The 27,762-nt window shown below is 45.4% G+C and overlaps 1 protein-coding gene across 1 annotated transcript in view; it reads left to right on the top strand.

Moving 5' to 3' along the window:
* LOC136052433 (chromatin remodeling regulator CECR2) overlaps positions 1 to 27,762 on the top strand; it is a 90,563-nt gene that overhangs the window by 47,254 nt on the left and 15,547 nt on the right. The window contains exons 3-8 of the mRNA XM_065742563.1: positions 18,506 to 18,689; positions 19,416 to 19,555; positions 20,039 to 20,143; positions 20,795 to 20,844; positions 23,229 to 23,398; positions 24,106 to 24,183. Coding sequence (XP_065598635.1) covers positions 19,500 to 19,555; positions 20,039 to 20,143; positions 20,795 to 20,844; positions 23,229 to 23,398; positions 24,106 to 24,183 — 459 coding nt within the window. The 5' untranslated portion in view covers positions 18,506 to 18,689; positions 19,416 to 19,499. The remainder of the gene's footprint in view (positions 1 to 18,505; positions 18,690 to 19,415; positions 19,556 to 20,038; positions 20,144 to 20,794; positions 20,845 to 23,228; positions 23,399 to 24,105; positions 24,184 to 27,762) is intronic.

Below are 27,762 nucleotides of genomic sequence, written 5' to 3'. Positions count from 1 at the left end.
GTATGTTTTCTTGCACTACTGGGTTGACAGTCAGCCCAAGTGGATTTCAGGACCTGAGCAAGGCAGCTGCCCTGCATTTAGTGTCTTTGAATGAAGTTGATCTGGTGAGAAGCTTGACTGTAAAGTGCCTATAATGATGTATATCTCCTTTATCAAAGTAGTCACAGAGCAATGTAATCCTGCTTATAAACATGCCAGGTTTATTTGTTCACACTGGAAACTACTGGAAAGTAGTAATTTAAGTGTTTCTTGTACCTTCATTTGCTCACCTTTGTGAAAGAGAGGAAGATTTGTCCTTGATAAATCTGATGAAACCGGCATTCTGAGGTTCTCATAAACTCAAGACCTAAGAGTGTCCATTTAGCAGTTGCACTTCTTAATTGACTTCCCTTTCTCTGTTATTTTAATTAAGAAATATCAGGCATGAATCATGAGTGAGTTGTTGGCAAGTTGTTTGTCATTTGGGGAGGTTTGCACATGTACACGTGCATATGTACTCATGACTCACCTGACAGCTCAGCAGCGTGTAGTGATTCAATATTGAGTATAGGTTCCAGTTTGTGTGCATGTAAATAGAGGCTTGCTTAACTCTGAGCTGCAGAAGATAAAAGGAGGTAATGCCACTGCAGAAAAAAGAAGTGGTAACCCAGGCACGTTTTTGTTCAGCCTAGTACCTTCACAACTGTTGCTCTGTGTCCATCTGCATGTAAGAGGTGATCCAGGAAGTGGAGAACTTACACCTTCCCCAAAAGATTGTACTAGGAAGAACATGAGATCCCTGAAGGGGAAGCCAGACACAGCCTTTCAACACCTCCTGTTGTATGGGGCTAATGAATGGACAGGGAAATAACAAGAAAAGTAGTCTTCCCAGTTAAGTTGGGGAATGGATCACGGCAGGAGTGGAACATTGGGAATGGTGGGAGGAAAGTATCAGGAAAATTGGAGTTACTGGACCCCTGGGAAAGTGGGTTCTGAAGCACTGAGGGAGAAGCTATGGGGCAGGAGGCTGCCTGGAAACAGAAGGAAAGGTACCATATGCAGAAGGATGCTATGAATAAAGAAGCATTAAGATTCAGTCTAAACCTTAGGCTTAATCCTAACCTAGGTAATCTAATCTTGGACTGATTTTTAGCCAGAAAACTGTGGATAAATGAAAAGAAAAATGATGGCTTGGATATACTTCTCAAACAAACTCGACCCGTTTCTTGTTTCATGCTTATGCAACCAGCCATGGAGTATTTATTCAAAATAACCTTGCGTTTTTAAAGCCTGAAGTTCTCATTGTTCCTTAAGATTTATTTCTATCACCTTTGTTCCTTCTACTCTGAGCTCAAGAGGCATAGGCCTCGGTTGGTGCACAGCTTTCCTACTCTACTCAGCTTGTCCCTAAATAACAGTAAAGACCTCTAATTGACCATTTGAGTGCTCAGTGGACAAAAATATGCAAGTGTAGGAAGCAGAATTTGTGTGGAAGATTAGTTTAGATCTGGCTTTTTATGATAGACTAGCACTCCATTTTTTTGTGTTACAGACAGCTAGGAGGTTATTTGTGTTGTGGGGGGAAATCAGGAGCCCCACAGACCATCACAGTGGCATTACAATAGCAATTTCTAGTCATTTGTGTTCTGCATCCTTATGCTGAGGCTGTGAGCTGTTTGTCTTTAGGCTGTAGATATTGCTTCCTCTTGCACCTAGAAGAGGAAGGTAGGAGCTTTCTTTCATCCTTGGTTTGGGGGTGAGGCTTATGCACAAGATGCTTAATAAAACTTCATGTAAAATGTAGTTTACCTGCTTCTCAGAGGGTTTTTGAGGTTTAATTAGTTTTGTAGTCTTACCTCTTTGATGGCCAAAATGTTATCTGTCTATGCTTTCTCACAGTCTGTCTGGGAGTAGATTGCAGTCCTTGTCACATCTGTTTTGATGGCATGCAGAACTTACGGGTGAGCTGGGTTGCCTGGCTTTAATCATGCATCATAAAGGGGTATAAAACTGTCACATACCTTTGCTAATTATAATGTGCTCTCAAGTAATTTTGGAAGTGGAAGCTAGCTGAGAGCCTTTTAATACACAATTTAACATACTCTAATTTAATTTGCTTATTATTGGGGGGGGTGGGATGGTGTAGAACAAGACTGATAATTCTATAGGATTCTGTGATTCTTGGTTTTGAAGTAGAGCAGTGTGTTTCACAGCTTTCCTTTGGTTTTGATATTCTTTATGACAGACTCTCTTTTTTTTTTCAAAAGAGATGACATGAGAGACTTTTTTTCTCAGCTTGGTGGTTAAGGAATCTTGACTCTCTGGTAACTCAGAACTTCCTTTAAGGATATCTGCAGTTCACTACCGAGGTTATTTACAGGGATGCCATATGTTAGCCTCCAAATTGTTATTTATCATAATCACAGCATTTGGGAGCACTCTTTGCTGACCTGATTCTTAACACATTAAGCACTGTAGAAGTATAGGGCTAAAAAGCTTGTAGCCTTCATTTGTTTTCCAGCATCTTTAGCAATGATCTGTTCTTGTTTGGCAACAGGCAGGCAAAGCACTTGCCCAGATCAATTTCCCTCTTGGTCTCCCCTCTCCCTTCAGATCCAAAGTATTTATCCCATGACCTGCAGCTTCTGTTTTTTTTATAAATGCCCTTCATAGTATTCACATAGCATCCATACTAAGTACTAACCATATAATAACTAATACCTTTGAAGCCTTATTCCCAGTTTTATGCTATAGGCACAGTTTGGTTTGGTGTCAGTGAGTTTACCCATCCATTTTTCCAACCTTTGGCGTTTGTGCACAGACCTTGAAGCATCTGTATTTCTTTTAAATTGTTTCAAAATGCAGCTGCCTGGAAAGTGGGGAGTGGCACTGTATGGAACTCTTCATAGAATTTGGGGTTTGTACAGCAAATTTTTGAAGCAGATTTTAGAAACAGTCATGTTTGCTTCAGAATCTGATACAAATTGGGCAGCTGCGTAGTCCCTAGGGGCTGCCACTTTACTTCCAGCAGGAAATGTGACTTGATGACTTGTATCAAGACAGGAAGATCAGAGCTTCAGCTAACAGCAAAGGCCACAGCAGGAGCCTTCTGCAGCTGTTTTAAAGTAAGAAGTGATGGTGTGACATGGATGTGTACACTCAACTAAAATAATCCAGAAAAACTCCTACTGTTCAGCAATTCTTCAGGTGAAACAATGGCTCTGTTGCTGCATTTTTGTTACTTCTCAATATGATGGAATAAAAAAGTTCAGTGATTTCATCATGCTTCTCATTGGGAAATGTTTTACATGCAGCTATTGTCTCTTGAAAGAACATTTTAATTACTTTTTCTCATAACATGTGTCACTTTTTATTTTTTCAATACGGACAAAGGTACAAGAAAGCGAGGGGAGGAACAAAACAATCTCACAGCTCTTGCTGTGCCCCATGAGACTTTGCTTCTTTTATCCTGGAAGACTGGTCCATCACGGTTGCTGAAAATTGTGTAGTTGACTCATGGTACCACAAAATGCCTCTACTTACTTAAGAACCTCAATTATTTTTTTTTTCTTTGATTTCCCCCCCTAACGCGCTGGAATTTTTTCTTCCCAAGTAGATAATGTTCTTTGCACCCACCTTCAGTTCTTTCTGGATCTGTAAACTAACCTTGGAGTCTTTGGCTTGTGGTTTGTGCTTGTTTAGCTCACATGAGGACTTTCCCTAACTCCTTCCCTGACCCTGTTAAAAACAAGGATGAATTATTTCTCTCCTATCATAATTTGTGGCATTGAGAAGTATTCTCAGTGTGGCCTCTGAAGAATTATACCCCTCTCTGTTGAATTGACAATCCAGAATTCTGCCTCTACTCTTGCTTGTTTTGTAATGGTTGTTCTGTAATCGCATATTTGAGTGATCATCTGAAAAAGATAAAGGATAATCTGAAACTATCTAACCCATCCAGGCAGAATGCCTGCTTTTGTGTTTAATAGCTCTGTCTGTTTCATTTCTTGTTTTTGCTTTGTCATTTTTTTGTTCATCCTTGTACTATTTTCTGTGTGGACTTCATCTTTAAAGGGTGCTTTGTTAAAAGTGCCTTCAGTAAAAGGCTTTGCATCTTGAAATTGCTCCTGTGCAGGTGACTCTGTGAGCTGCATCCTTACAAAAACTGCTGTATATTGGTTTGGTGTAGGGAATAAGGTTGCAAATTGTCCGGAATAGCTGGCAAACCAGTGGCAGGTTTTCAAGCTCACGGGTACTGTGATGAACCAGGCTGCAGACATAGCTAAGCTGAGGTATCATGATAGTCTGTATGAATCCAGTGCCCCAGTTGGTGCTGTAGTATCTGGGGCAGACAGTCTCAGCTCTGTCACGGCAGACCTGGGGAACAATACCTTTTGGAAAGAGTTTAGCAGCCAATGCTTGCACTTGTGCCAGTGACCTCAATTACAACAACTGTTTCAATGGCCCGGTAACAAACCACCTCACTAACTCAGAATCATATTCATGAATGCCAAGTGAATATCAACACGATCAGAGTTATTTACAGTCTGACTTTTAACAAGTGCTGTGTTGCGTACATCATGGAGATTGGTGGATGGCCTCTCAAATTGACCCAGTGTCATCAGAGCAGGAGATATCTTGAGGGGGCAAGGGAGATGAAGTGGCTGCATTGCTCATCTTGAATCTAATATTAGTATTTATTATAATAATAGCCAAGCTACACAAGGTTAGGCTTTTAAAGGGTAAAAAGTGAAAATGAGGCAGCTGGCCGTTGTTGGGAAAGGAAGGATGAGATTACAGTAGCAAAATAACACAGTCATTCAGAGATTAATGAGTAACAAAGTAAAATAAAATCAGAGAGTTAAAGTATGAATAAAGCTAAGTAAATTTAGTCTTTGATTCTCAGATGGATAAAATGAATCTTTAAAGAAGAATTTGAAGAAAAGTTGGTTGCATAGTCTGGAATTCCATAGGTGTGGCAGAAGAGAATGAAAATGGAAGAAAAGACTGTGTTATTGTCAGGGCAGATGGGTGAGAGAGGAATAGGTTGGGGATAGCTGAGGAGAGGGAGTTACACAAAATATCGGCAGGAAGGAATAGAGGTGGCTTAACTTAAAAGATAGAGAATGGTCAGTGGAGAGCCTTGGAGACTGCAGTGATGTCATAAGGCTGCTGTCATCATTTGAAATATGAAATGGACAGCTGTGTGTTTAAGTTCTTGATGTTGCAAACCAAATACTCCTGAGAGGAGGAAGAAAGCAATGACAAGAAAATAAATTGAGAGAGCATATGAAAATGTCTGATGTTCAGGAAGAAGGGAGCAGACAAAGAAAGAATGATGGAGAAAGGGGGAAAGGATGTGGAAGTCCTCTCTATGTAAAACCTTTGTCCTCACTTCTGACATGTGCATTTCAAGATGGTGACATTCCAAACCACAGATGCAGGATTTTTGTTATAGCACATCTGTGCTGTTAGGCCACCTCCTAGAACCTCAGCCAGGTTCTGAAACCCATCTTTAGCCCCAGGATGAGTATTGGAGAAGTTGTGAGGTTATTTTCTGGAGCCTTTTAACCCCAGCAAGCTTGATGAGCAACTGAGATAGATACGAGCCAGCTATGAATCCACTACAGTCAGTTTCTGTTCAAAATCATACTTGCTTTTAGTTATACCTTTTTTTATCTTCTATCTTTACTCAGTTCCCTTTTTACTCAACCAGTGTATGTAGTTGAAACTTGTGGAGAAAAGAGGAAAAACGTGTTCTGAAACAAATACACAAAAGGTCTTCTTGAAGAAGTTCTTTCTTACTGTCTCCCAAAATACTGTAGGGCTGGTTCTAGGAAAAGAATTTGCTAAGCTTAACTGCTTCAAGACCACCCCTATGCTAGGTACTTTTTGCCTCAGAAAGGACTCACATTAACTGTCTTTCTAGGAGGAGCAAGGCAAACAAGGATTTGTTTCAAATGGATTTGTGCCATAATACACAAATGTGCCCTATTTCCCCATAATCATCAGCACAATAACTCCAGCTTCTCCTCAGTGCTCGTCATCACTGTAATACCCTGAGGTCCTCTCTACAACCCATAAACAATCAGAATAGTTTACAGTGCAGCAGCACTGTTGAGCTTCCTTATGGCTGTAATTTGGAAGCATGGTTTCTGTTGATGAGCACTAAGAATGAACAATGCAGCATTAAGCTGGTTCCTCTTGTTCTTCAAGGATCCAGGAATGAATAGTAAGTAATGATACCCTTCCAGTCTGAATGCGAAGCAGGTGTGCATCCTTCTTATTTACTCCTTCAGAATATAGGAGGTGTATTTGTGTCTTTCTTAAGCCGATCAGCTCCAGCTCCCTGGAGTTGATCTGCATCTCTTTGGAATGAGTATCACCATCAAATAACAGTAGTAGAAAGAAGAAAAAGGTGTGGAGATGAAAATCAGAAAGCATGAATAGAAGCCTGGGTGGTGCTTTTAGGGTAATTGGTGGGAGAAGTGAAGTGCCACCACAAACGGACCAAAGCCTTTGCTGTTGTATCAGGTCAGTGGGTGAAAGTCAGGCTCTAGCTATGTTCTGTTATCCTTGACCATCCATAAAGCTGTGTTCTTCTCTACTGAGACAGAAGGTACTATGGCTTAATCTTCATTTTATCACTTTTGGAGTGGCTTGTTGTTGAGCATGTGCACTGTGTGATTGGTTGCCAAGGTCACATAGAGTAAGGCACAAAAAGAAGAGTCAAGCTGTGCACCTGGAGGCAGTGTGGTCAGAGCACAGCAATTCTCACAGGTAATTGTGTCTGTGTGGCAGCAGAGATTCCTCCTTGAAGGGCTGCATGTCTCTTGCAGGTCATATCAGTAGGCACTGGCTGTGCCCCCAGCCTACTTCGTGAATCAAAGCCTCCCTTAGCGAGCCCTTCAAAGCCGTAGCCGGCAGGCCTCCCACACCACTGACACTGAAGGACAGAGCTAGCTTTCCCCAAGGTATTGGTTTCTGAGCACCCAGATCCTTCTCTCTCCCTTTATACTGTATCTAATAACTTGTGAATAGTTCTTGGGTTAGTTAAATAGTTCTAACACTGGTTCTTTTTTTTTCCTTTTGATCCCTCAAGGGACAGCCTTTTGTAATTCAAACCCCAAGGTACTTGACAGAGTAGGCAATGCACAAGCCTCCAGGCTTCAAACGCTGCTGTGGCATCATTGTGCCTACAAGTGATTCCCATCCTCAGTGTCTGGTAAGCCTGGGATGGGGAAGAGCTGCGTGGAGAAGAATGCAGCATTCCAGATTCCTGAAGGGTGCTGGGAGGCAACCATCCATACTGTGATCGAGGGAGGTTCTCTCTCACCTGTTCATCAGTGCCCTTCACGATCAACACTTCACTCTGCTTAGGGACCCTTCCACCTTTGTCTGACTCCTTTTAAGAAATCCAGCCTCTCACAGGAGAAAGGAAAGCACCTCCCTTTGTTGAGCAGTGCTCAGAAATGCCCAGGATAGTTTTGTTTTGGGGCCTAGGAACTGCTCCTTAAGCTCTAAAACTGACCCTGGGAATGGCTGTGTCTCAGATTTATTGCCCTGCAAGCGTGTGCTCTGAGGAGAACCTAGGTTCCTTGCTTTCCACTTGCATCCAAAGAGTGACATAATTTACTGATACCATTAAGTCTGTCAGTGTCATTAAGCCTACTGCCTGCTGATGTGCCTGTAAAGTCTCCAGTTTGGCATCACTGCTGTTTAATCTTGCCTTGGTGTACTAATGTTTCACTGGGGAAACAGCTGTGCCCTTCAGATTAGTGCATTGGGTGCCTAGTGCACTCATACTCTAATTTCAGTGCTGGTCATCATGGCATCGTATCGGTTGCCTTCCTGACCATTGGTACCAGCATGCACACCAGTGCCTTCAGCTCACATTCTGGTGCTGATGCTGAGCCTCTGGACATCTCTTCTTCTTCTTGACATTCTGTTATGTGTTTTCTGATTTTAAGCCTGGCAGAAAAGTGCACTCTGGAGTCTCAGGAGATTCTTTCCACTTTATCTTAGCATGCTGTCAGGGAAAAATTATGTTCCCAGTCTAGCTGCAGTGATGGATCTCTTTGGGTAGGGAAGCATTGAGTTCTGACTCTCCTCAGCTCTCCAGCCCTATTTGCTAGCCTGCCAGGGAGTTCATTGCTTAATGAAAGCCATTTTCCCTGGCCCTTCCTCAGCCAAGATCAATGTCATCACATGATAAGAGGTGGCATACAATTAGACTTTTCCCTTGAGATATCCCTCAGTATTACATGCCACCTGAACACCAAGCTTCCTTCAGGCATGATACAGAAAAAATATTCTGTTCTATCATTAACCTTCTGTAGGGGCTTGGGCTGAAATAACGTCATTCTCTGGTACTTTTCCACCTTGAACGTAGTGCAGGATGGTGCTACACTGTTCTAGTACCAACTCTTTCTGGGTAAAACTTCAGTAACTGACAGTGCCTCTTTCTTGGTCTTCCTTGGCTAAACAGATTCTTCAAGGATGGCAAAGAGCATCTGACACTGTTGGGGATGTGCATCTTGTCTCCTCTGTGACTGAAGAACTACCCATCAAAGTGATCATGCCATATTATTCAGTGCGTAGTATTCTGCCTCCATCAATTCGTAGACTATTTTGAAAAACATTGTTTTATAATATCCAGAGCTCACTTCCAGGAATGATCTTTGTTCTTAGTGCAGCCTCTGATAAAGAAGCAGAAATCATTCATTGCTTGGCAGACGCTCAAGTTGTCTTCCCACTCAAGCAGGATATCTGACAGACCGTCCTTCCAGGAGTTTTCTGAAGGTTCATAGACCTTTCCAGATGCATAGTACTTTCGAATTTCAACAGTATCTCAAGGAAATGAGATTTTTATTTTTAGACAAGAAGAAAAAAATTAGCTGCAGTATTATCTACTTTCCTGGACACATGCTGGAGCTGTGACGCGTGTTTCAGCATGGTGGTAGGAAAATGCGTAGTAGTGGCTGTTTAGAGTTTATTTCCTCTTGGAGTTTAGACCTCTCCTTGCTCATCTTCTGGCTTGTACCTTTGCCTCCTTTGCCACCATACACTTTCAGCTATTGTTGGGGATGTTTCTGGCTGCTCTGGTTTTGCTGCTGTTCATATTCTTATTTGTTCCCTTCCCTAATCAAGCAACAAAAATATGTAGGCAACCCCTGGTCCTGCCTAAAGCTCAAATGCAGCCAGTGTGTATGCAATTAGCCATGCATATCTTCCTCATCCTTAAAGTGTTGCATAACCCATCAGACCCGACAAACCCAACCCTTCCGTCCTTCAGTGCTTCACGTCTTCACACCAATAGTTTTCTTTCTCTAGCTTATTTGGCCAAATAGGCTGTTGTTGTATTGAGACAGGGAAATGGATACTGGGCATCTTGAGTGTTAGAGGTAGGACAACTACACATCACACTTGTGGTCTCTCCTGCTGCTTCTGGGGTTGGTGATGAAAATAGAGCAGTCCTGGCTCACAGAAGGGTGCTTGGAGCTGCTGCAAGCAGGGAGACAGAAAATGGCAAGACAGTTCAAAGTAACAGGTATGTGTGATTTCTCCTGCCAGTGCTGCCTTTCTCTCTCACAGCCCAATTAACAGGGGTCACAGAGCACTGATTAGCTGCCTTGGCGGTTTGTGAACATAAAACAGTGAGAAACCCAGGGTGAATGGGGGAGAGAAGATCAAATAGACACTTATCTCAGCACTCCTGCCAGTCTCCAGCATTTGCCAGCCAAAGGGAAGAGCCTTTTCAGAGCTGACTGATACGGGGCAGCGTTATATCAGATCCACTATCTCTTCTGCTTTTCTGTCTTCTCTCAGCAAAACAACAAACAAGTCACTCTCAGCTGTTGTGTTGTGCATAAAGTGATCGTTAGATAAAAGCAGAATCACAGGAAAAGCGTGGACCATAGGCAGCTGAGGAAAGCTCTGTGCCCTATTGCCATATTGGCTCGTGAGATGAGTTCAGTTCTTACATTTGGCATCATCTTTGAGGGAGTGGGCCTACTGTGTCATGGTTCTCACATGAGGGAAAATAAGTCTATACAAGACAGAAGGCAGCACATCTTGGCTCACAGCGGGTAAAAGGGCATCTCCATCTAATCCATGCCTTGGTGAACGTAGCACGAAAGAGCCCAAGCTGGAAACTTGCCTGGTAGGCCAGTTTTTCTGTCATGGTTAGGGTGAGAAATCCGCATATGTGGACCTGGAACCACCCTGGATGGGTAAGCAGATGTGGTGACCCTTTGGCTTCTCCTTCTTCATTTGTGCTCCCCCTTTTTGGGGTAGCAAAGCAATGCTCCCACTTCTGCTGTCATATCCAGGTTAAGTGGCTGCACTTGCTTCTGTCAAACCAGCACATGCTCTTGTGGTGTGATCCCTTATTAGACAAGACAGCCCACATCAGCTCTCCATTCTCTCAGCCTCCCTGGAGACACTGCCTCGCTCCATAGCTGTTCCTATTCTGTTTCTCTGTGGGATAGGGCATTTCTGCCAGCTCACCTTCCAGCTTCTCCTTTGTTTATTCTATGGAAGATTGCTCGAGGTAAGATGGAAGAAGATGAGGGGCAGGACTGGAATGCTCTTAGTTACTGACAGCCTTGGTGTTTCTGAGCTAAGTCTTCTCCTAAGATCATGGAATATTTCAAGTTGGAAGAGACCCGTAAAGATAATCAAATCTGACTCTTAGCTCCACACAGCATCACCAAAAATTAGACCATATGTCTGAGAGCTCTGTCCAGATGCTCCTTGAACTCCAGCAGCTTGGGGCTGAGACCACTGCCCTGGGGAGCCTGTTCCATGCCCAACACCCTCTGGTACAGAACCTTTTCCTGATATCCACTCTTGAACACAGTTTAGGAGTTCAACTGGGGGGATGGTAGATTCTGTGGTATCCATCAATGCCTATTAGATTTCTTTTGTAAGATCTCTTCTGCTGGAGCACCTCCTGTCCTAACTTTGTGTTGCTATATTGGAGAAAAGGTCCTAAATTACACCATAACCCTGATGTCTCCACTAAGCATTTCTTCAGCCTGTTTGTTGTAGTGGTCTCGGTCCAGAGCTCCAGAGAAAGGTTGTGGGATGGGCAGATGAGTGGTAGGGAGTGGGAATTGCTGGGGTGCTGAGTTTACTCTGCTGTGCTCAACTTCTTTGGGAAACTAAGCTGTATCTTTTAGGGATGTGGAAATCTCCAGCAACTCATATTTCAGACTGCCCAATCCAGCAGTTTGACCAGAATGCTTTTTACTAACTGGCTATTCTTTGTTCTTATGGTTTCAGATAAAACCATAGTTGTAATGTAGAAAGAATATCTTCATATGTTCAGCAAAGGTGAAGAAGGAGACCAGAGCACTTTGATTTTTCAGTTTTCTTTCTCCTCTCTCCTTCACTGCCAATACTCCTGAGTGGCCATGCAGCAGGTATGCCACAGAATTGCTTGGGTTTTGGGCAGTGTCTGCATTCAGAGAGCTTGTTCTAGCTGAAAGTGAAGCAGAGCAGGCAAGCCTGTACGTGCGTCATGATGGCCTTGTACACCAGCAATCTTTACTCTCTCTCCAGCTGTGAAAGTAGAAACTTCACTTTGGAGGTATGATCAGTCCAGGTGTTTTTTTTGTTTGTTTGTTTTGTTTTTCTGTTTTTCCAATTTTCTGGTCTTATTCAGGGTGCATTAACATAAAATGTCCTCCTTCGTAGCCTTGTGTAGGTCAGCTGGTTTTCTCATGGCACGATACCAAGGAGAACACTGAGAAGCAGGGCAAGGCTGGGTGTTTGATTCCTCTCTCCCAGTGCTCTGCAAAGTTTGTACCTTGCTGTCACCAATTCGGTGAGGCCAGGCGTTACTTCTTCCCCCATGAGTGGCCTGGCTGGAATTCACGAGGTCAGTCCCCACCAGCAATGCAGGAAGCTGCAGGCTGGATTGGAAACAAAACATGGGTGTTAAAGCTTGAGATCATGATTCATGGATCTCCAGCTCCCTGGTTATTTTGCTCTGCTGCAGTGAGGTGCTCAGAGGGGAGGCCTTTCAAGGTGCTTGTTGCCCTTGAGCCTCTGCCAGACTGATCACAAGTTGGCCCACGGTCTGAGGAGTACGTGCTTCATATTGGCTTGCACACCTTCTGAGTGAGCCACACGCAGAGGGCTTGGAAGGAAATAGGCAATATACCCATCTGACCCTTTATTTCATCCCCAAAGGATGAGGTAGTGTCTTTTTTTTTCCCCCTGCATCGTGCCCAACTTAATTTCTCAGTAAGGTAAATGGTTTGAAGGTAAAGTACAAGCTGGTCCATAAGCCTTCCTCCCCCGCCTCAGATAAGAAAGCTCATTAATACAGTAAAAAAAAAAGTCTCCATTGTTACATGAGAGCTCAAGGTCAGGCTGGTAGTAGTAACTCATATTGCTTCTGAGGTCAGCGTAAGCTTTCTCTTTCTGACAAGCCAGGATAGATTGATCATGGGGGCCCTTACATTATTTTTCCTTCTGAAATAGGCTTTGCTTCTCCTGACCCTGTTAATGATGTTTGACTGAGGTCATCCCAGCAAACCCTGAATCCTTCCCATTACCTTCTACTGGGCTTGCCTTTGTGCTGAAGCATTGTATGCTTGTTAAGAATTAAGCTTTCCCGATCTCTGCTGCAGCAAAGGAGCTGTCTTCTGTGAGGGGGGAAATATCTTGAATGCCATCTGTCAATTAATGCTCTCATTAGCACCTGATTGACTCCCAACACCAAGCTGGTGCCTTCTTGCCAAGTCAGAGCCTAAAAGGTGCCAGTCCATAAGGTGAAATATCTTCAGTCCATAAAATTAATTCTGTGATAAAACGTTTGTTCTGATGAGACCTTGGTTTTTCTTGTTTCCTTTACCTGAGAGACCATGGAGGCAAAGAAAAATAAAAACAAAATCCAGTTCACAGTGAATTAGATGCCCTAAAAGTCTACTTTCCCCTTGTAAACCCAACAGTTATGCAAGGTGGCTGAGGGAATCCAAGTCTTTTTAACTTTACCAGATACAGATATCACTTCTATTACTTTTCTCACTGGCTAACTCTGTAAAAGGAAATACAAGAGTAATTCTATTCCTATTTAAATACTCTAAGGGAAAAAAATGAACTCTCCCAGTTTTGCTTTCCTTTTTCTTCCCACATACTACTTTGAAGATGTCCTCAGTGATGGCAGAGGTCTATAATTGTTGATGCTGTCTGTTGTCCTCTGGTTTGGTCAGGGTTCTCAGTTTTAATCTTGGGCACAGAACACACTGTCTGTGATAAGACATAGGTCAGGCTTGTCCTTTGACCAGCAGGTGTCTCTTAAGAGCGTTCCAGTATTTACTCTCTTGTTGCCTTTTGTAAATTAAATGAAATGAGACTCAAGAACACTGTCAATGCGATAGATATCCTAGCTAGTGGCTCCTAGCAATTATTCAGCATCTGAACTTTCAGAATGCTTATCTATGTGTGCCAGCAGTATCTGAGCATCAATGAGAGATTTTTGTCTCCAGTGTTTCCAACTCCTTATCCTAACTTTTCTTTTAATCCAATATTTACTCTCACAGGGTTTTGTGTGTTTTTTTTAAAGGTTTTTTTTTGTTTTGATGTTGCTTTAACTGGTGTGGTGAGGGGGGAGCTTGTAATAAAATTGGCAGCAGTTGACCGCATAGGGAAGTAGGCTGTGACAGTAATTCCATACTTGGGCCATGGCACCCTGCCTGCGGGAAGTGCAGATTGACACAAGGACTCTCTTACTGAATCAGTGTTTGTTTTTGCTTTGGTTTTTTTTTTGTGGGGTTTTTTTTTTTTTTTTTTTTTTTGGCTTGATTTTGTTTACAGTTTCCCAGCCAAGATTTGATGTACTTTAGAGACTTTAAAACTAAAAGTACAAGTGGCTCTGCTTCCTTTCAAGATGAGGATTAAAAAAAAACAGCAAATAAGTGTAGGTGTTTATTTCCAGCCCTACTGTTATTGGGTTCACTGAGAAAGGATTTCACGTTGAGTTTGCCCTACAGATTTTCTGTGGGGCTGCAATCCATGGGAGCAACTGTTCTCTCCCAGCTGAACTCACCAGGAGCTCCAAATTATTTTTTCTCTGCATCACATCAGCCTTGTGAAATGTTCACTCTCTCCTTTGGCAGTATCCAAAGGCAGCTCTGCAGGAAGCATGTATGCACTGGGAAGGGGCTCAGTCCATGCACACTGTCCACCTTGTCCTTCTGACAGCAAAGCTTGGAGCAATGCAGCAAAACCCCAAGAGATGGGAAGGGTGCCCTGGGGTATGGTGCAAGTCCTAGCAGCAGCAGACTGCTGGATTGGGATGGCTGGGTGGAGGAAGGAGTAATCAGCTCCCATTTTCCAGAGAAACCTTCCTCTTCTGAGAGGGAGCTGGTCGGCAGATGGCTGAGCTGCAGCACTGGGCTCTTGGGGGGTGTATAATTTCTCTGACTGTTCTGGACGCTGATACCCGTGTTGGGGGGGAGCCCCTCCTTAGACTTGCTTCCACCATCTTTATGCCCTGATTTTTTTGCAGCTGCTGCTAAAGATCACAGGCAACTTGAGCCAAAGCCTCGCTAGTACTCTTGCGGATTGTCTGCAGTTATTTCTCCCCTTTGACACTGATGTGCTAGGTCACGTCCTTCCCTGTGCCCCAGATTTCTTTTTATGTGCACAGAGGTCCACAGCGTATGATTAAAATTTTCAACCACAGGTACAATTCAGCTTGACCTCTTTGCTAATCATTGCAAAAAAGGTAGGGACCTCTGACAACAGCCCAGTGGGTTCAGAGCACAGTCAGGGATGAAAAATTACATTGGGCTCATGAGAGAAATCAGCTGCATCCACTTGGGACATATCATGTAGATACTCATGTATTATTCCACCACTTCCCCACTACAGCTATCCAGATTGCTTTGCATGTTGGGTGGCAGCTTCAAAGTAGGGGATGTTGTAACAAGCGAGGGAAACTGCCTTGGTTTTCTGGAATATTAAAGGTGCAGCAGCTAGTGAAGTTGGGATGGGGAGGAAGACTTGCTGTGGGAAGGAAGAAGTTTCACAGTCTCAGAGTGCTCTGAGGTAATTAACTCTTCTGACCTCTTGGAGGTGATTTCTGTAATAGTTTTCTTTTGTTAATGAACTGTATGGGAGAAGTTGTTGCTGCATGGCAGGGGAAGGGTGAGAAACGGTGACAATCATTGTGTGCCATGGTCTCCCTCTTAAACAGTTTCTAGGAGCCCCAGCTTACTTTCAGTGAAGAGTTGATTTTCCTTTGGATACTTGTCCTGAAACAGAATGTGTTCACGTACCAATTAACTCCCACTTGTTATTTGTAGAGAACAAAAAGGACATTTGTCACTTAACATTGCTTCTGTTGGTTGAGTGCTGTTACAAGTGATGCTGAGAAGCTTGGGAAAAGCGGTATCTCTGTCTCAAGTCAGTGATCTCCCTGCCTTCCTCTTGCCTACAAAAAGGGTTTTTGGAGGTTCTCAACAGCAACAGAGACATTCTAGGTGTGCCAAACATGCAGGTATGTCACTGTCTTATTTGGGAGCTTTAAAAAAAGGTATTTGACAACTGCATCCAGGTCATTCCACTCCAAGACCTTGTCTGTCTGATTCTTGGTTTCTGATTTTATGGCTAATGCTAAATGATTAGTCTCAAGCATTTATGTTTTATATAGGGAAGAACTCCAGGGTCAGAGTTCTCACAGATGGCTGTGCTCCCTGCAAAATTTCTCTTCCAAACCAAGGGGTCTGTTTCAGAAACCTTTTTCAAAGGGAAATTTAATGGAGACCAGCCAAGTGGAGACCATAGGTATGGCAGATAGGTTGAAGACGAGCACCCCACATTTGTCTGAAGAAAAGAAGGCAGACTTCTTGAAAGGGAAAAAATAGATTGGGTAAGATTGAGAGTGATTGGGAATGCCTTGGGACATCTGGTTCCCATCTCTGGTTCTCATTTCTATCCTTATTCAAAGCAACAAATGCACAGTAGCCGTCTTTGAAAATTGATGGGGGTAGGAACTCAAAGTACTCTTGAGAACAGAGCCTGTAATGTGTTGGACACTGAGTGGATGGCGGAAATTTCTAGCGTTAGCCACTTATGTGAAAGTCAAACTCAAACCAAATTGGATAAGTCAACAGCGCCAGTCCCCAGAGAGAATGAGAGTTACATAGGCAAAGATTTCAGATGATCTTTTGGAATTGTAGGGCTTCCTGGATCAGTTTTCTTTGAGAGTAACTAAAATGGTAAAGCAAGGTCTGTGAACTTGTGAGTAGTAAGAATAGCTGTCCCTCTTTTTTGGTGGAATTAAAAATCAGCCAGAAGGCTAACAGATCAAAATTCTGTTCCCTTTGGTGCTTCTTCATGGCATCCCATGCCAACACTAGGATCTTGGGAAAAAATGTGGAGGGTTTTTTTTAGTCAATTTTACTGTAAATAGACAGATCATCTATGTCAGAGCTGATGAAATAATCTTCTGCCTTGAACTCAGGGTGCTGGAACTGAGATGCTTTTGAAAAGCTTACATTCCCTTTTCACAGTGGACTTAGCATCTGAATATAGGTGCTAGTCTGCTTTCAGGAGAGGATATTCCGGTCACTGTTTCTATTCTGAAAGTTTGAGATGAATGTATCTTCTTTTTTATTTTCTTTTATTTATACATATCTGATGGCTTTAGTAAATACCTAGTATTTAAGCTTTGTGTGATCAAATAGCACTCTCAAAGACAAAGAGGCTATGAAGTTGAATCTAGTACCACGCTTCTTGCCAAGCTGAAGTCATTGCTGAAAGTTGGATTGGGGTATAGTGAGGAAGACATAGTGGGAACGCACAGCTACTTAAGGTAAATGTATTGTGCTTGAATATTTCAGAGAAAAAGCATGATTTCTTTATTTTTTATTCTACAGTTATTACATGAGACAGCACAGAAATCATTTCACAGAGCAGTTCTTCACTGTGTTAACTGAATATCGTTATGTGCAGGGAACTGGTTCAGGTTGCTTATGTTTGATTGCTGGGGCAAAACAGTTATACTTGAATTGGAAAGACCAATGATCTGCTTGTGTCCTGCAGAGAAAACAATCTCTGTGCTGCAGAAGGCATTAGATCCGGGTACGTTCAAGCATCTGTTGTTAAATACAACCTGGAGGCTGATAAAACTCATCCGATGAAAGGAGTTGACTCTGCGAGGTCAGCTTCCATTTGACGTCAGAAAGAAGCAGGCTGGTGGGGAGCAATCTGCAGGGTTCTAACATCAACTTCCCTCCATCTGAGGAGGAAGAGAAACTGCCAGGTGGACGTGACTTGAGGAATCGTGTGGCATCTGTTTCCTCGTTCTTGCAGTCATTGTCCCATCGTGGTTATTATAAAGAAATCCAGTCTTTCCTAAACACACGAAGTCTCCTTGTCTAATAACTAACTTCTTATTGACTTATAACAATCTTCCAATTGGATCCTGCTCCTCTGTCTCTTTGCTTAAAAATAATAGCTTTTGTAGTAGTTAGAAAATTCTTGGGCAAATGCAATTCTGTAGTGCTGGAACAGTTCCATTAATCATATAGAGTAATGGGTTGGTGCCAAAAACCTATCAAGTTGAGCTGCCTTTTTGAGAGCTGGTGGGAGTGTGTACCCAGTGGTGTTCTTGCCGGCATATGGACTTCCCTTGTGTGCAGGAATGGCTGGGATATGGGAGGGGGAGAGCCCCTTCTCTGTTCTCAGGGCACAATGCTTGCAGACTAATAAAGACAGGAAAGTCTTGGGTGTCAAATTGATATAGATAGATCTTGAGAAAATTCTGTATTTAGGGGTGCGTGGCCTCACCAGCCCTTTTTTTCATATCCTCCCCTCAAATTTTCAGCAGTCGGAATAAGCTCTCCTTAAAATATAGGCAGGAGCTCTTGTAGCTTAAAGTTCCACCAACAGTCTGTGTCAGACAGGAACATTTTTCTTCCCTCAACACCAGATGAGGGTAAGAAATGCATTTCCTTGGATTATGTGAGGGGCTGTGGGCAAAGAAAGGGGGATTTAATGTGGCCCAGCTAGCACATGAGGAAGATCATGTTAGGGGTGGTGTTTAAGAAGAGCTCAAATGTTCAGTTTGATCATCTGGCAGACTAGGGAGGGGGGTGCTCTGGTCTGAACCTCATTCCAAAAGCACGCTTTACCCCTGTTGGGAGTGTGTTCTGCTGCACAACAGGCCCTGTGTGTTGACTGGGCCCTGTGGGTGTATTCCAGAGTCACTGGAAGAGGGGTGGACAGGAAAAGGAGGCATCTTGGAGACCTAGGGATTGCAGAAGAGGGGCCACAACAGGAATATAGGAGGTGTATGGCAGAGGAGCTGTGAGGAAGATGGTCAGCTACTGAAGTTTCAAGCCACTGAACCAGTGCATAGAAAACTATTGAAGGGGCAGAGGGAGGAGTTTGGCTTAGCAATGGCAGATGCGAGGAGTAAATGGGAAGGCGAAGAGTTGCTCGATTGTTCCAGGTGTTTCTGGCTTGGCAAACTACAGTATGTGTGAGTATTTGTTTCCTCGATTAGATCCCAGACATTTCACAGCTACCTGGAGGACATCATAAACTACCGCTGGGAGCTGGAGGAAGGGAAACCCAACCCTCTGCGGGAGTCCACCTTCCAGGAGCTACCGCTGCGCACCCGAGTCGAGATCCTGCACCGCCTCTGTGACTACAGGCTCGATGCAGACGATGTCTTCGACCTCCTCAAGGTATGCTGGGCAGCAGGAGTGGGGACAGGAGAGATGGCCTGGCTGTGGGCCAGATGAGGGAATCTTCTTGGGAAGGGTATTTTGAGGCCGGGGTCGTGGTGGCAGTGCTGCAGGTCAGCAGTTCCCCATCTTGTTCCCCAGCTCTCACCCTGCAGAGGATCCAAGGCAAAGACGTAGGACTACTCCTGAGGCTCTTGCTCTGTGGGGATGTGCTTGTAACACAAAAGTCACCAAGCAAGTTGGCTTCATTAGCTACCCTTTCTGAGATGACTGAATTTGGAGATGCTCCAACTGCAGTGGCGGGGCTGGGAGAGCTGGGGCTGTGTTGCTGAGGGATGGTGCGAGATGAAAGGATAGGACTGAAGAGCATTGGGGGATGGGGGAAGGGTGGTGGGGAGGGGGAGGAAGCTTCTCCAGGCTGTGCATGACTGTCGCCAGCACTAATTAGACCTTCGCTGTCAGGAGCACCAGAGATGAAATGTTAAAATGAGAGAGGCCATTCAAATTAGAGATGCCAATCTCAATCCCTCCCTGGACAGAGAGCGAACGTCGCCTTCCCCCTGGAGTAACATTTTCCCAGATCGACCTGGAGGAGCAGCTGTACTGCTGTTGTGGCATGGTGGGAGGGAGGGAGGTGTTTGCGGAGGGGTGTCATCATGTTTTGTGTGACAGTGTGGCTGCTTTTCAACTTGTCACCGTCTGGCGGGGGGCTCCCCGTGGGTGCAGGGCTTGGATGCTGACAGCCTCCGTGTGGAGCCACTGGGTGAAGACAGCAGCGGGGCTCTGTACTGGTATTTCTACGGCACACGGATGTACAAGGAAGACCCGGTGCAGGCGAAAACCAACGGAGAGCTGGCTCCAGACAGGTAACAGCCCCTCAAACGCTCCCATGCCTGGGGCATGGCGGGAGGGGGACATCACAGCCAGTCCGGCCGGAGAGGGATCCGCCTGACTGCTGTTGTCACGGGAGGGGGTGGCTGGGAATGCAGAGCTGTGGCAGTGCAGGGCAAGCACAGAGTTGCCAAGCAGACTGTGAGCTGCCCCGCATGGCACAATGTGCCGGAGCCAGCCTGCAGCCTTTGTGGCACCAGCAGAGCCTGCTGCTCAGCGATGCCGCCTGCCCCGCCACATTCCTCGCTGGCTGCCCCGCACCGTGCTGGCGGCTCCCAGAGCAAGCTCCCAGCAAGGGGGAAAACCCTCATCTTCTCCTTTCCGTCCCGTGGCTGCTCTGATTTAATCCCTCCTTTGCTTTAGTTCCTCGCAGCTGTTTCATTTTCCCTGCCCTTCTCTGTCCCCGTCAGCCATGGTTCCCGTGCAGATTATTTCATGGTGTTTTTGCCATTCCGCAGGGGATGTGGGGGACAGACAAATACCCCAAATGTTCCTGGAAAAACAGGCAAAAGACGAGGGCGACCCCCAAAGCGGAAAAAACTACTGGAGGAAAATTTACTGAGGTATGAAAAGGTAGTTCCTGAAAGAGACTTGGGATGCATGTGTTCCCAGAGGAAAGTCTCTCTCTGATACTTCTTGCAATTACTAACATAATGTGCTTCTGGGGTTCCCCCGATAAGTATGTATATGTCATGCAACCATAATTTTCAGTGCATCTCTGAAGTGAAACAAGCTCAGGCTTGGTGGATGCTTTGATCACTTTCCAAAGAAAATTCTGACAGAGCTGGAAGCCAAGCTTGGTGAAACACTGGGTATTGCTCTTCCAGCTGCCTCACTTCTGATGCAGTTCCTCTGTGCAGTGCTAGGGGATCTGATCTCAATGAAGAGTACATTCACAGCACAGTGATTGAAGCCAAAATCTGAGCCACTTGAGCCAGTACACATTTTGGGGTACTTCCCTCGAGTACTGAAATACTGCTCTTGCCAAATTCCAGCCTGCATCCCTCACTTCTTCATGTTTTTTAAAGCTATGATAAATACACATGTACTGCATGTGTCTGTATGCACATATATATAGAATGAGTAGTTTTTTGCTTTTTTTTAACATGTTTTTGCTCTTTGTTAAATCATGGCTGCAACCTCAGAAGCAGCTGCATTTCAGTGATGTGAAGTAATGCATTTATTGTATAACTCCTTCTCTTTCTTTTTGGTAGGGAGAAGGCAGAAGAGAACTTGCTAATCCGTGAGACTCAGATAAAAAATGGTAAAGAGATTTTTGTGGGGTCAGGGTTGCTATGATCAGCTAACACAGCTTTTAAATTATCAAAGCCTGGGGAGATGCCTTTCTTGGGAAAGGGAGAGTCCATCTGTCAGTGATCTGGCTGAGTCTAGAAGGAGGGTTAGCATTACAGGCTGCCTTGCAGCTGGGAGTCAAGGCACCTGACTGCTTCCTATCTTATCGTGTATTAGTTTGGGATGAAGAGATGTAACTTATTGGGTTACATGAGGCCTTAGGGGCCCACCTTCTCATTCAAACTGATGGAAACAGGCCATGAATGGCCCTCACCTCTCTGGGGGTGAGCTGAACACAAGCTCCTGTTCGTAGCAAGCACATTTTTTCTTTTGTGCTGCATGCATGGACTGGGAAGAGAGGGAGGGCAGTGATGCCAGGAAAGGGGAGAACCTTTCTGATTCTTCTCAGCTCCTCCTCACAGTGGCTGTTGGTGGCTGAGCTCAGTGCTGTAAGTGCTGACTAGGGGATACCCACCTAAGGGTTAATGAGGCAAGCAGAAAAAGAGAGTTGGCAACATAATGTGCAACTGAGTCTGAGGGGGCCAGGGCTCATTTGTCATACATGAGAATCCCTAGGCTTCCACATAACTCACAGGCTCAGCCTGCCTATTCCACCGCAATAAAAGGCAACTGTGGCATTGTCTTACTGTGCCTCATTCCCTTTTGCTTTTGTGCTCAGATTTCCTGGCTGCTGCTCTGGAGTCGGGAGGCAGAGCTGAAGCTACATGCATGAGATGCTGTGGGTTTTATCAGATCATTGTTTTCTGGCAAATTGTGTCACTTTAGCTGTGGAGTAATCTTCTGGAGGCATAAAGCAGTGCACTGGTCTTGGCTGCTTTTGAAGCCAGTCAGCCACAGGCAGCTGGCAAGGGAGGGAGAAAGAGGGGGCAAACTTGGGGGCAGCATGCAGGTAAGCCCTAATAGGGTTGGCTGCAATAGCTTGAGGTGTCACAGCCCTCAGCCCTCATCTGCCTCCTTTGGTCTGAAGAGACAGCATCACTTAGCCAGGGTGATGGAAAGTAGCGTGAAGTTGCTCCTCTGCCATCTCAGTTACATGAACGTGAGCTGCAGCTGATGGCGAGTTCAGCTGTGTGCTGACCTGTGACCTGGAGCTGCCATGCCACTGAGGTGTGTGACCAAGGGCAGGTGGCCGGGGGGGAGGCCAGTGCTCCCCAGCCACCCTGGGGCAACCCGATAGCCTTGCGTACAGGAGCTGCTGGCAGTTCAAAACCACAGAGGGACCAAGGTCAGGTTTGGAGAGAAAGAGGCTCTGTTTTTTGCTTATTTTTATTTTTCATTGTTAATTTGCTTGAAAATGCAGTGAGAAGCTGTATGACATATGCTGGTGGGGTGGCAACTGTTGCTTTTTTTTTTTCCAGTAGCCAGTCATTAACCTGAGTTTTCTTGAGAGCCCCTCAACCCAAAATGATTTGAGACAGTGTCTTCCCCCTGCCCAAAAGCAATCCACCAGCTCTGCCTAGAGAGCGTCCTGGTGCAAAAGCATGCAAATTGCAGCCCACGAGGCTTCTCTGCTCTGAGTAAACATTTGTGCAGCAGGAACAGCGTTGCCTCTTTCCAGGTGGGTGTTCCAACCACTGTGCAAGAGCCTTTCCTTCAGCGTGAATATTCAAATGCTTCACACAAAGCAGAACGGTCCCGAATGTCTTGGTAGTTGGGACATGCTTCAGAGTGGTGGGAGATCTGCTTCAGATCTGACTCTGGATCCAGCAGGGATGGGATGTGAACTTCTGCAACTTCCCCCTCATCTGGCAGCCCGATGAACCCCATCCTTCACTTCCTCTTCAGTTCTTTCAAGTGCCTGCAAACAAAATGTTTCATTTGGGTAGAATGGGAGGTTTCATTCACCGCAGCAAAGGTTTGCAGCACTAAAAAAAAAAAAAAAAAAAAAAGTTGGCTTATGTCAAATAACATTCATTTTCAGTGTTTTTATTCTGCTGCCAGACTAAATCAAGCATTTGCATTACTCTGCGCCCTGTTCTGGCTGACAGCCTCCGTTACCAGAAACAAATTAAATCCTTTCCTCTAGTGTGTCGTAACTGGAGCAGAGGGTGCCACGACACCAGTACTTCTTCACCTATGTCATTCTCCTATCTTGACATCACTTGCAGTGCCACTACAGGAGGCGACAGTACTTCCACTGGGTTGAGAGTTTGGGGTCTACAGCAACGAATTTTTGCACCCGCTGACAGTGCTTCCCCAGCTAGAGCATGTTTCCCATTGCAGTGACCCTGGGCAGTGTCTTTTGCTCTTCCCAAGCCCCGAGGGCAGGAGAGAAGGGATAAAAGTTCTTAGTCATAACTGCTGTGGAGATAACATCCTTTCATGTTGTTGAAGGGTCCCAAGGGCCAGGCCGTGGGACATGGTGGCTGCTGTGCCAGACGGAAGAGGAGTGGAGGCAGGTCACTGAGAGCTTCAGAGAGAGGACTTCCCTTAGAGAGCGGCAGCTCTACAAACTCTTGAGTGAAGACTTCCTGCCGGAGATATGCAACATGATTGCACAGAAGGTGAGGAGACATGACATCCTGTTTACCTCTGTCTGACCACTTCCAAGAGCATGGACATTTGCTGACCGGAGAGCTGACCGTGCAGACATCACCCCATCCTGCTCCCACCTCCAGGTGCAGCGCCCTGGATATGGGGGCTGTCTAGCTTACCTATGGGGAGAAAGACACTCCCCTATGAAGTGGTAGGGCTAGAGACCTGATTCATGATTGCACACCAGCATTGGTGTAGGATGGCTGAAGGGGTTACTGTCTTCAGCTGTGTTCTGTGTTCCTTTCTTGCTAGCGGGGAATCTGTCTGCTTTGAACTGCTGCGATTTACTGCCTGGCTTTTCTATGCAAACTGCCTCTGATTTCACTTTTACTGCAGTTTCTCTGCTGGCTCTACTGCAGGGACTGCTGCTTTGGCTGTCCTCTCTAAGTCTGCTTGAGGTAGTGTGTCAGAGCCCTCAGACTCTGATGGGTACTGTCCGTTAAAGGAATGTTTTCAGATGGGACAGGATAGAAGTGGGATCCTTCAGCTGGAAGGCTTTGTAAATGGTCTCTTCAGTCAGCATGGTACTCTTGGACTGAGTTCAGTGTGCTTGCTACCCTTGTTAAAGGGATTTCATGGTCACTTCTCACCCCCAGAATTTCTCCTGCCACTATCACTGATGTGCCCTAATTTCCTCCACTCTTTTTCTTTCCCTCAATTCTCAACCCTGTTTCAGGAGAAGCGTCTACAACGGACAGAGTTTTCTCCCAGGTGGATGTCTGACCATCAGCCCATCAAACCAATCAAGCAGGAGGTGAGGGGGGGGTGCAAGGGGGAGGACGACGGAGGGAGGTGAGAGCAGATGCCTCCTGGGGGAAAAAAATAAACCACAGCATCGCTATTCAGTGGGAAGGAGCCGTTTGAAAGTGCTTGTGCTGAAAGAAAGATGGGTGGTAATGCCGGTCAAACGCGGGCTGACACTCAGGGTTTCTATGGAGAGCAGGGAGGTGCTGCCCTCTGGATCGCAGAGGTAACCGGCCTTGCCGCAGACGCTGGTGCAGCTGCATATGGAAATCTGCGCTCAGCCTGGGGAATTCCACTTCAATGAAAGTGCTGGCACATTCGAAGGCAGTTCAAAGAAAAGTTGAAGAAGGATGAGAGGGCTAGAAGAACTGGCTTACAAAGGGAAATGACAGAAATTCAGCCAAGGGAAAAACGTGAGGCTGCAAACACATGAGGGTGTAGATAGAGCGGAGAGAGAGAATGACTCGACGCTGCACAGAGCTGAACTAGAAGGAATCAGATGGAAACAAAAGTCACGATTTAGGCTGCTTAAAGAAATGCTTGTCAACCAGCTCGAGCAGCTCTTTCCATGCCTCCTCACCCTCATGTCCTCCACCTCATCAATGGCACAGCACTGCTGCTTGTGGGTCTGTGCAGTGAACCAGACCCAGGAAGATGACTGGAGTTAAATATAACCTTTTTCTTTGGTCGAGGTTATTTTTAACATAGATCAGTTTTCCAATTCAGTTCACCACTCAGCCCCCAACAGTCACGTTGGCACAGCCAGGGGCATGGTGTGGCGGAGATGGGGGATCTTTGAACTGGCAACTGCTGCCCAGAGAAATTGGTCAAGCAATACAGGATTAGCTTTGGAGGAAAAATGTGGCTTGGTTCTTTCAGACTTGGGCATAATCCCTCACTGTAGATGTAATGAAAGCATAGTTATCTGGTGTTTTGTCCCAGAATGCTGTCAAACCCTGGGAAACTGAATGGCAGGGAATATTCCACGTGTGTCAGGGTTTCCTGCAAAACAAAGGAGAAAGTACAGCTCCCCACAATAAATATGATTACTTAGAATACATAAAGGAAGGAAGAGCCTCTCATCGTGCTGCAGATAAAAGCCTGCAGAGAGGAAAATAAGACCCTGGTGATGGTCAGTTTGGGGCCAGCATTGCTCTCTGCTAAGCCCCCCGTCCAGGAAGTGCAGAGCCACGTGTTTGTTCACTGGCAGCAGAAATCCCAGTGGAGAAGGGGAGTGGGAAACACATGGAGCCTGAATGATGCTAATCAGTACCGCAGGTGCTCCAGGTCTGTGGCTGCAGAGGGTTGTTAATTGCTGCCTGTGGGCCAGTGAAACGTTTTCCAGCAAGCAGGGGCCCTTCCAGCTCCTGCCAGCACCATGGTGAATCTCCAGAGGGATGTGGCAGTTGCGTGTGCTGCAGGGAGCCAGGGAAGGTGCTAGCATGTCTGATGGCTCGCTGGCTGAGCAAGGGGTGGGCAGTGGGCAAACCTCGAGGAGAAAACCTGGGTCCCGTGTGGGGGTAACCCCCACCTCCCAGCTCCGCGATGTGGATGCCGCATTGGTCTGAGATGCAACTCCTTCATAGGCTCCTAATCCTGCGGGGGTTTCTCAACAGGTGGTTCAGATTAGCTCCTCATTAAAGAGTTGCCTGAGCAGCACCCTCATTAGGGCAGCGCTGCAGAAATTGGAGCAGGGAGGGTTTGAAGGGCAAGGGGCCGGGGCGTCTGTGCCTCCGGTTCCTCCTGAAGTCTGATACCCAGTGTCTGAAAGCAAAGCAGTAGAAAATTTGCCCTTTTGGGGTCTGGGGGAGGCAGCAATGTTGTGTCCTGGAGTGCTCCCTGGCGGAGGGAAGGAGGCGGTGATGCCATGGTCACAATGTGTGGGTCGCTGTTTTCATGTAAGCACGAAGCCAGAGAAAGGTCCTTTTCCACCTCTTTGTTCAAGAATAAAGTTTTAACATGTGTCAGTTTCTTACAATTGTTGTGCCAATAGGTATTTGCTTCTATTGCATCTAGTACAAGTTTGGGACCTCCTGTCCAATTTTGTTTGGTTTTGGTCTTTTGTTTTTTAAACGCTGAGAGGGGCACTGTCAGCTCCAGTGGGTGTAAGTGGAGTGGTAGGCATTAGATCTCTCTGAAAATCAAGCTATTTCTGCATCTATAGTGGCTCAAAGAGCCCATCCCTGCATTGCCGCTGCCTTGCACTGCACTGCACTGCAGGGAGAAATGCTACGCCTATGGGCATCTACTGCAGCCTTGGATGCCTTCCAGTCAGAGTTTGTTGTTTTTGCTTTTCTGTTCTCTTACAAGATCTGTTAGGCTGGCATTGTCTCCTTTGCTTGAAAGGAGACCTGCTTTGTGAAGGCCACATTTGTGGTGGGTTGATCTGGAATGTGCGGATTCTGTATTGCGCCGTTACAGCATAGAGTGCTCAGTGCACTCAGGGTTGGAGAGGTTCTAGTGTCACTGCTGCTACTTGGATATTGTGGTCACATTTCTGTAGGTATTGAATGATGGATACTGTATGAATCTAGGAGGAGGTCTTACCTGTGCACCACCTACACGAGTAATGTGGCATGCTAGGCTGGCTTAGGTCTACTGGCTAGAGAAGGCTGATGGTCACATCCTCAATCAAATCCTTACTGTGCTGACTTCTGGTGGCTGGTTTCTGCTCTCCTCTTTTCCTACTGGCTATGAAGCATGAGGGTTTTTTGTTTGTTTGTTTCTATTGTACTTTAAGGATTGGACAAGAAATTTAGAAGAAAATGGTTTTGAGACTGTCAGGATCAGGCTGAAAAGATAAGTGCAGTGTGTGAGTAGAGAACAGGATAGTAGAGTGGTTGAGAAATAGGTGAGGAGAATAGAAAGTGAAAATGTAAAACCTAATTCTCTCAGTTCTTAACCTCTTGTACTTGATGTACCGGTGTCAAGTGCTGGGCATCTTGGTCTTTACATATTGATTGCTAGGTGAAAGCATCTGAGAAAGGCAACTGGAATGATTAGGGAGCAGGAAGGATTGCTTTAGAAGGAAACATTTTACCTAAGAACAGAAACACAGAAGTTTTGTGCAAGTGTCTGAGGAAGCCCATAAACACAGGAATGCAGCTGAAGAAGAGGAGCATTTATGCCAACCCTGGAGAGCATAATTAGGCATAACTGGATGGATCAAGAGGGTAAAAAATTAACTTTGGACTGAAAGTGAAGAGAGCATAGCTGACCTAAATGAATATAGGTTCAAAGAACGGTTTCCCTAGGAAAGCAGTGGAAGCATTAAGTGCTAATAGCTGGCTAAGATCTAAAAAAGGAAAGAACACAGGCAGAGTTCCCTGGTGGTGAGATCATGCTGTGAGTTTTGCCTAAAAAGATCAGCACAGAGGAGGTGTTTTTGATGTCCAGTCTGTCCCTAAATGCAGGCTCTGGTCCTGATATCATGAAGAATCCCATACTGGACACTTCTTCCCATAGCTGCTGCTGGTGGAAGCAGAATTCTCTTGATGTATTTCTACTGGGGACAGAGAGATTACGTGTGATGCTCATTGCTACAGAGGACATAGTAGGATAGCAGTCTGTAGGAGAAGGAGAGGCAGAG

This window comes from Cyrtonyx montezumae, unplaced genomic scaffold (assembly GCF_038088225.1).
Source record: "Cyrtonyx montezumae isolate F1298 unplaced genomic scaffold, pur_monq_1.0 scaffold_3, whole genome shotgun sequence".
Lineage (NCBI taxonomy): Eukaryota > Metazoa > Chordata > Aves > Galliformes > Odontophoridae > Cyrtonyx > Cyrtonyx montezumae.
The sequence above is the reverse complement of the archived record's forward strand: the minus strand, read 5'-3'. Positions and strand labels throughout refer to the sequence as shown.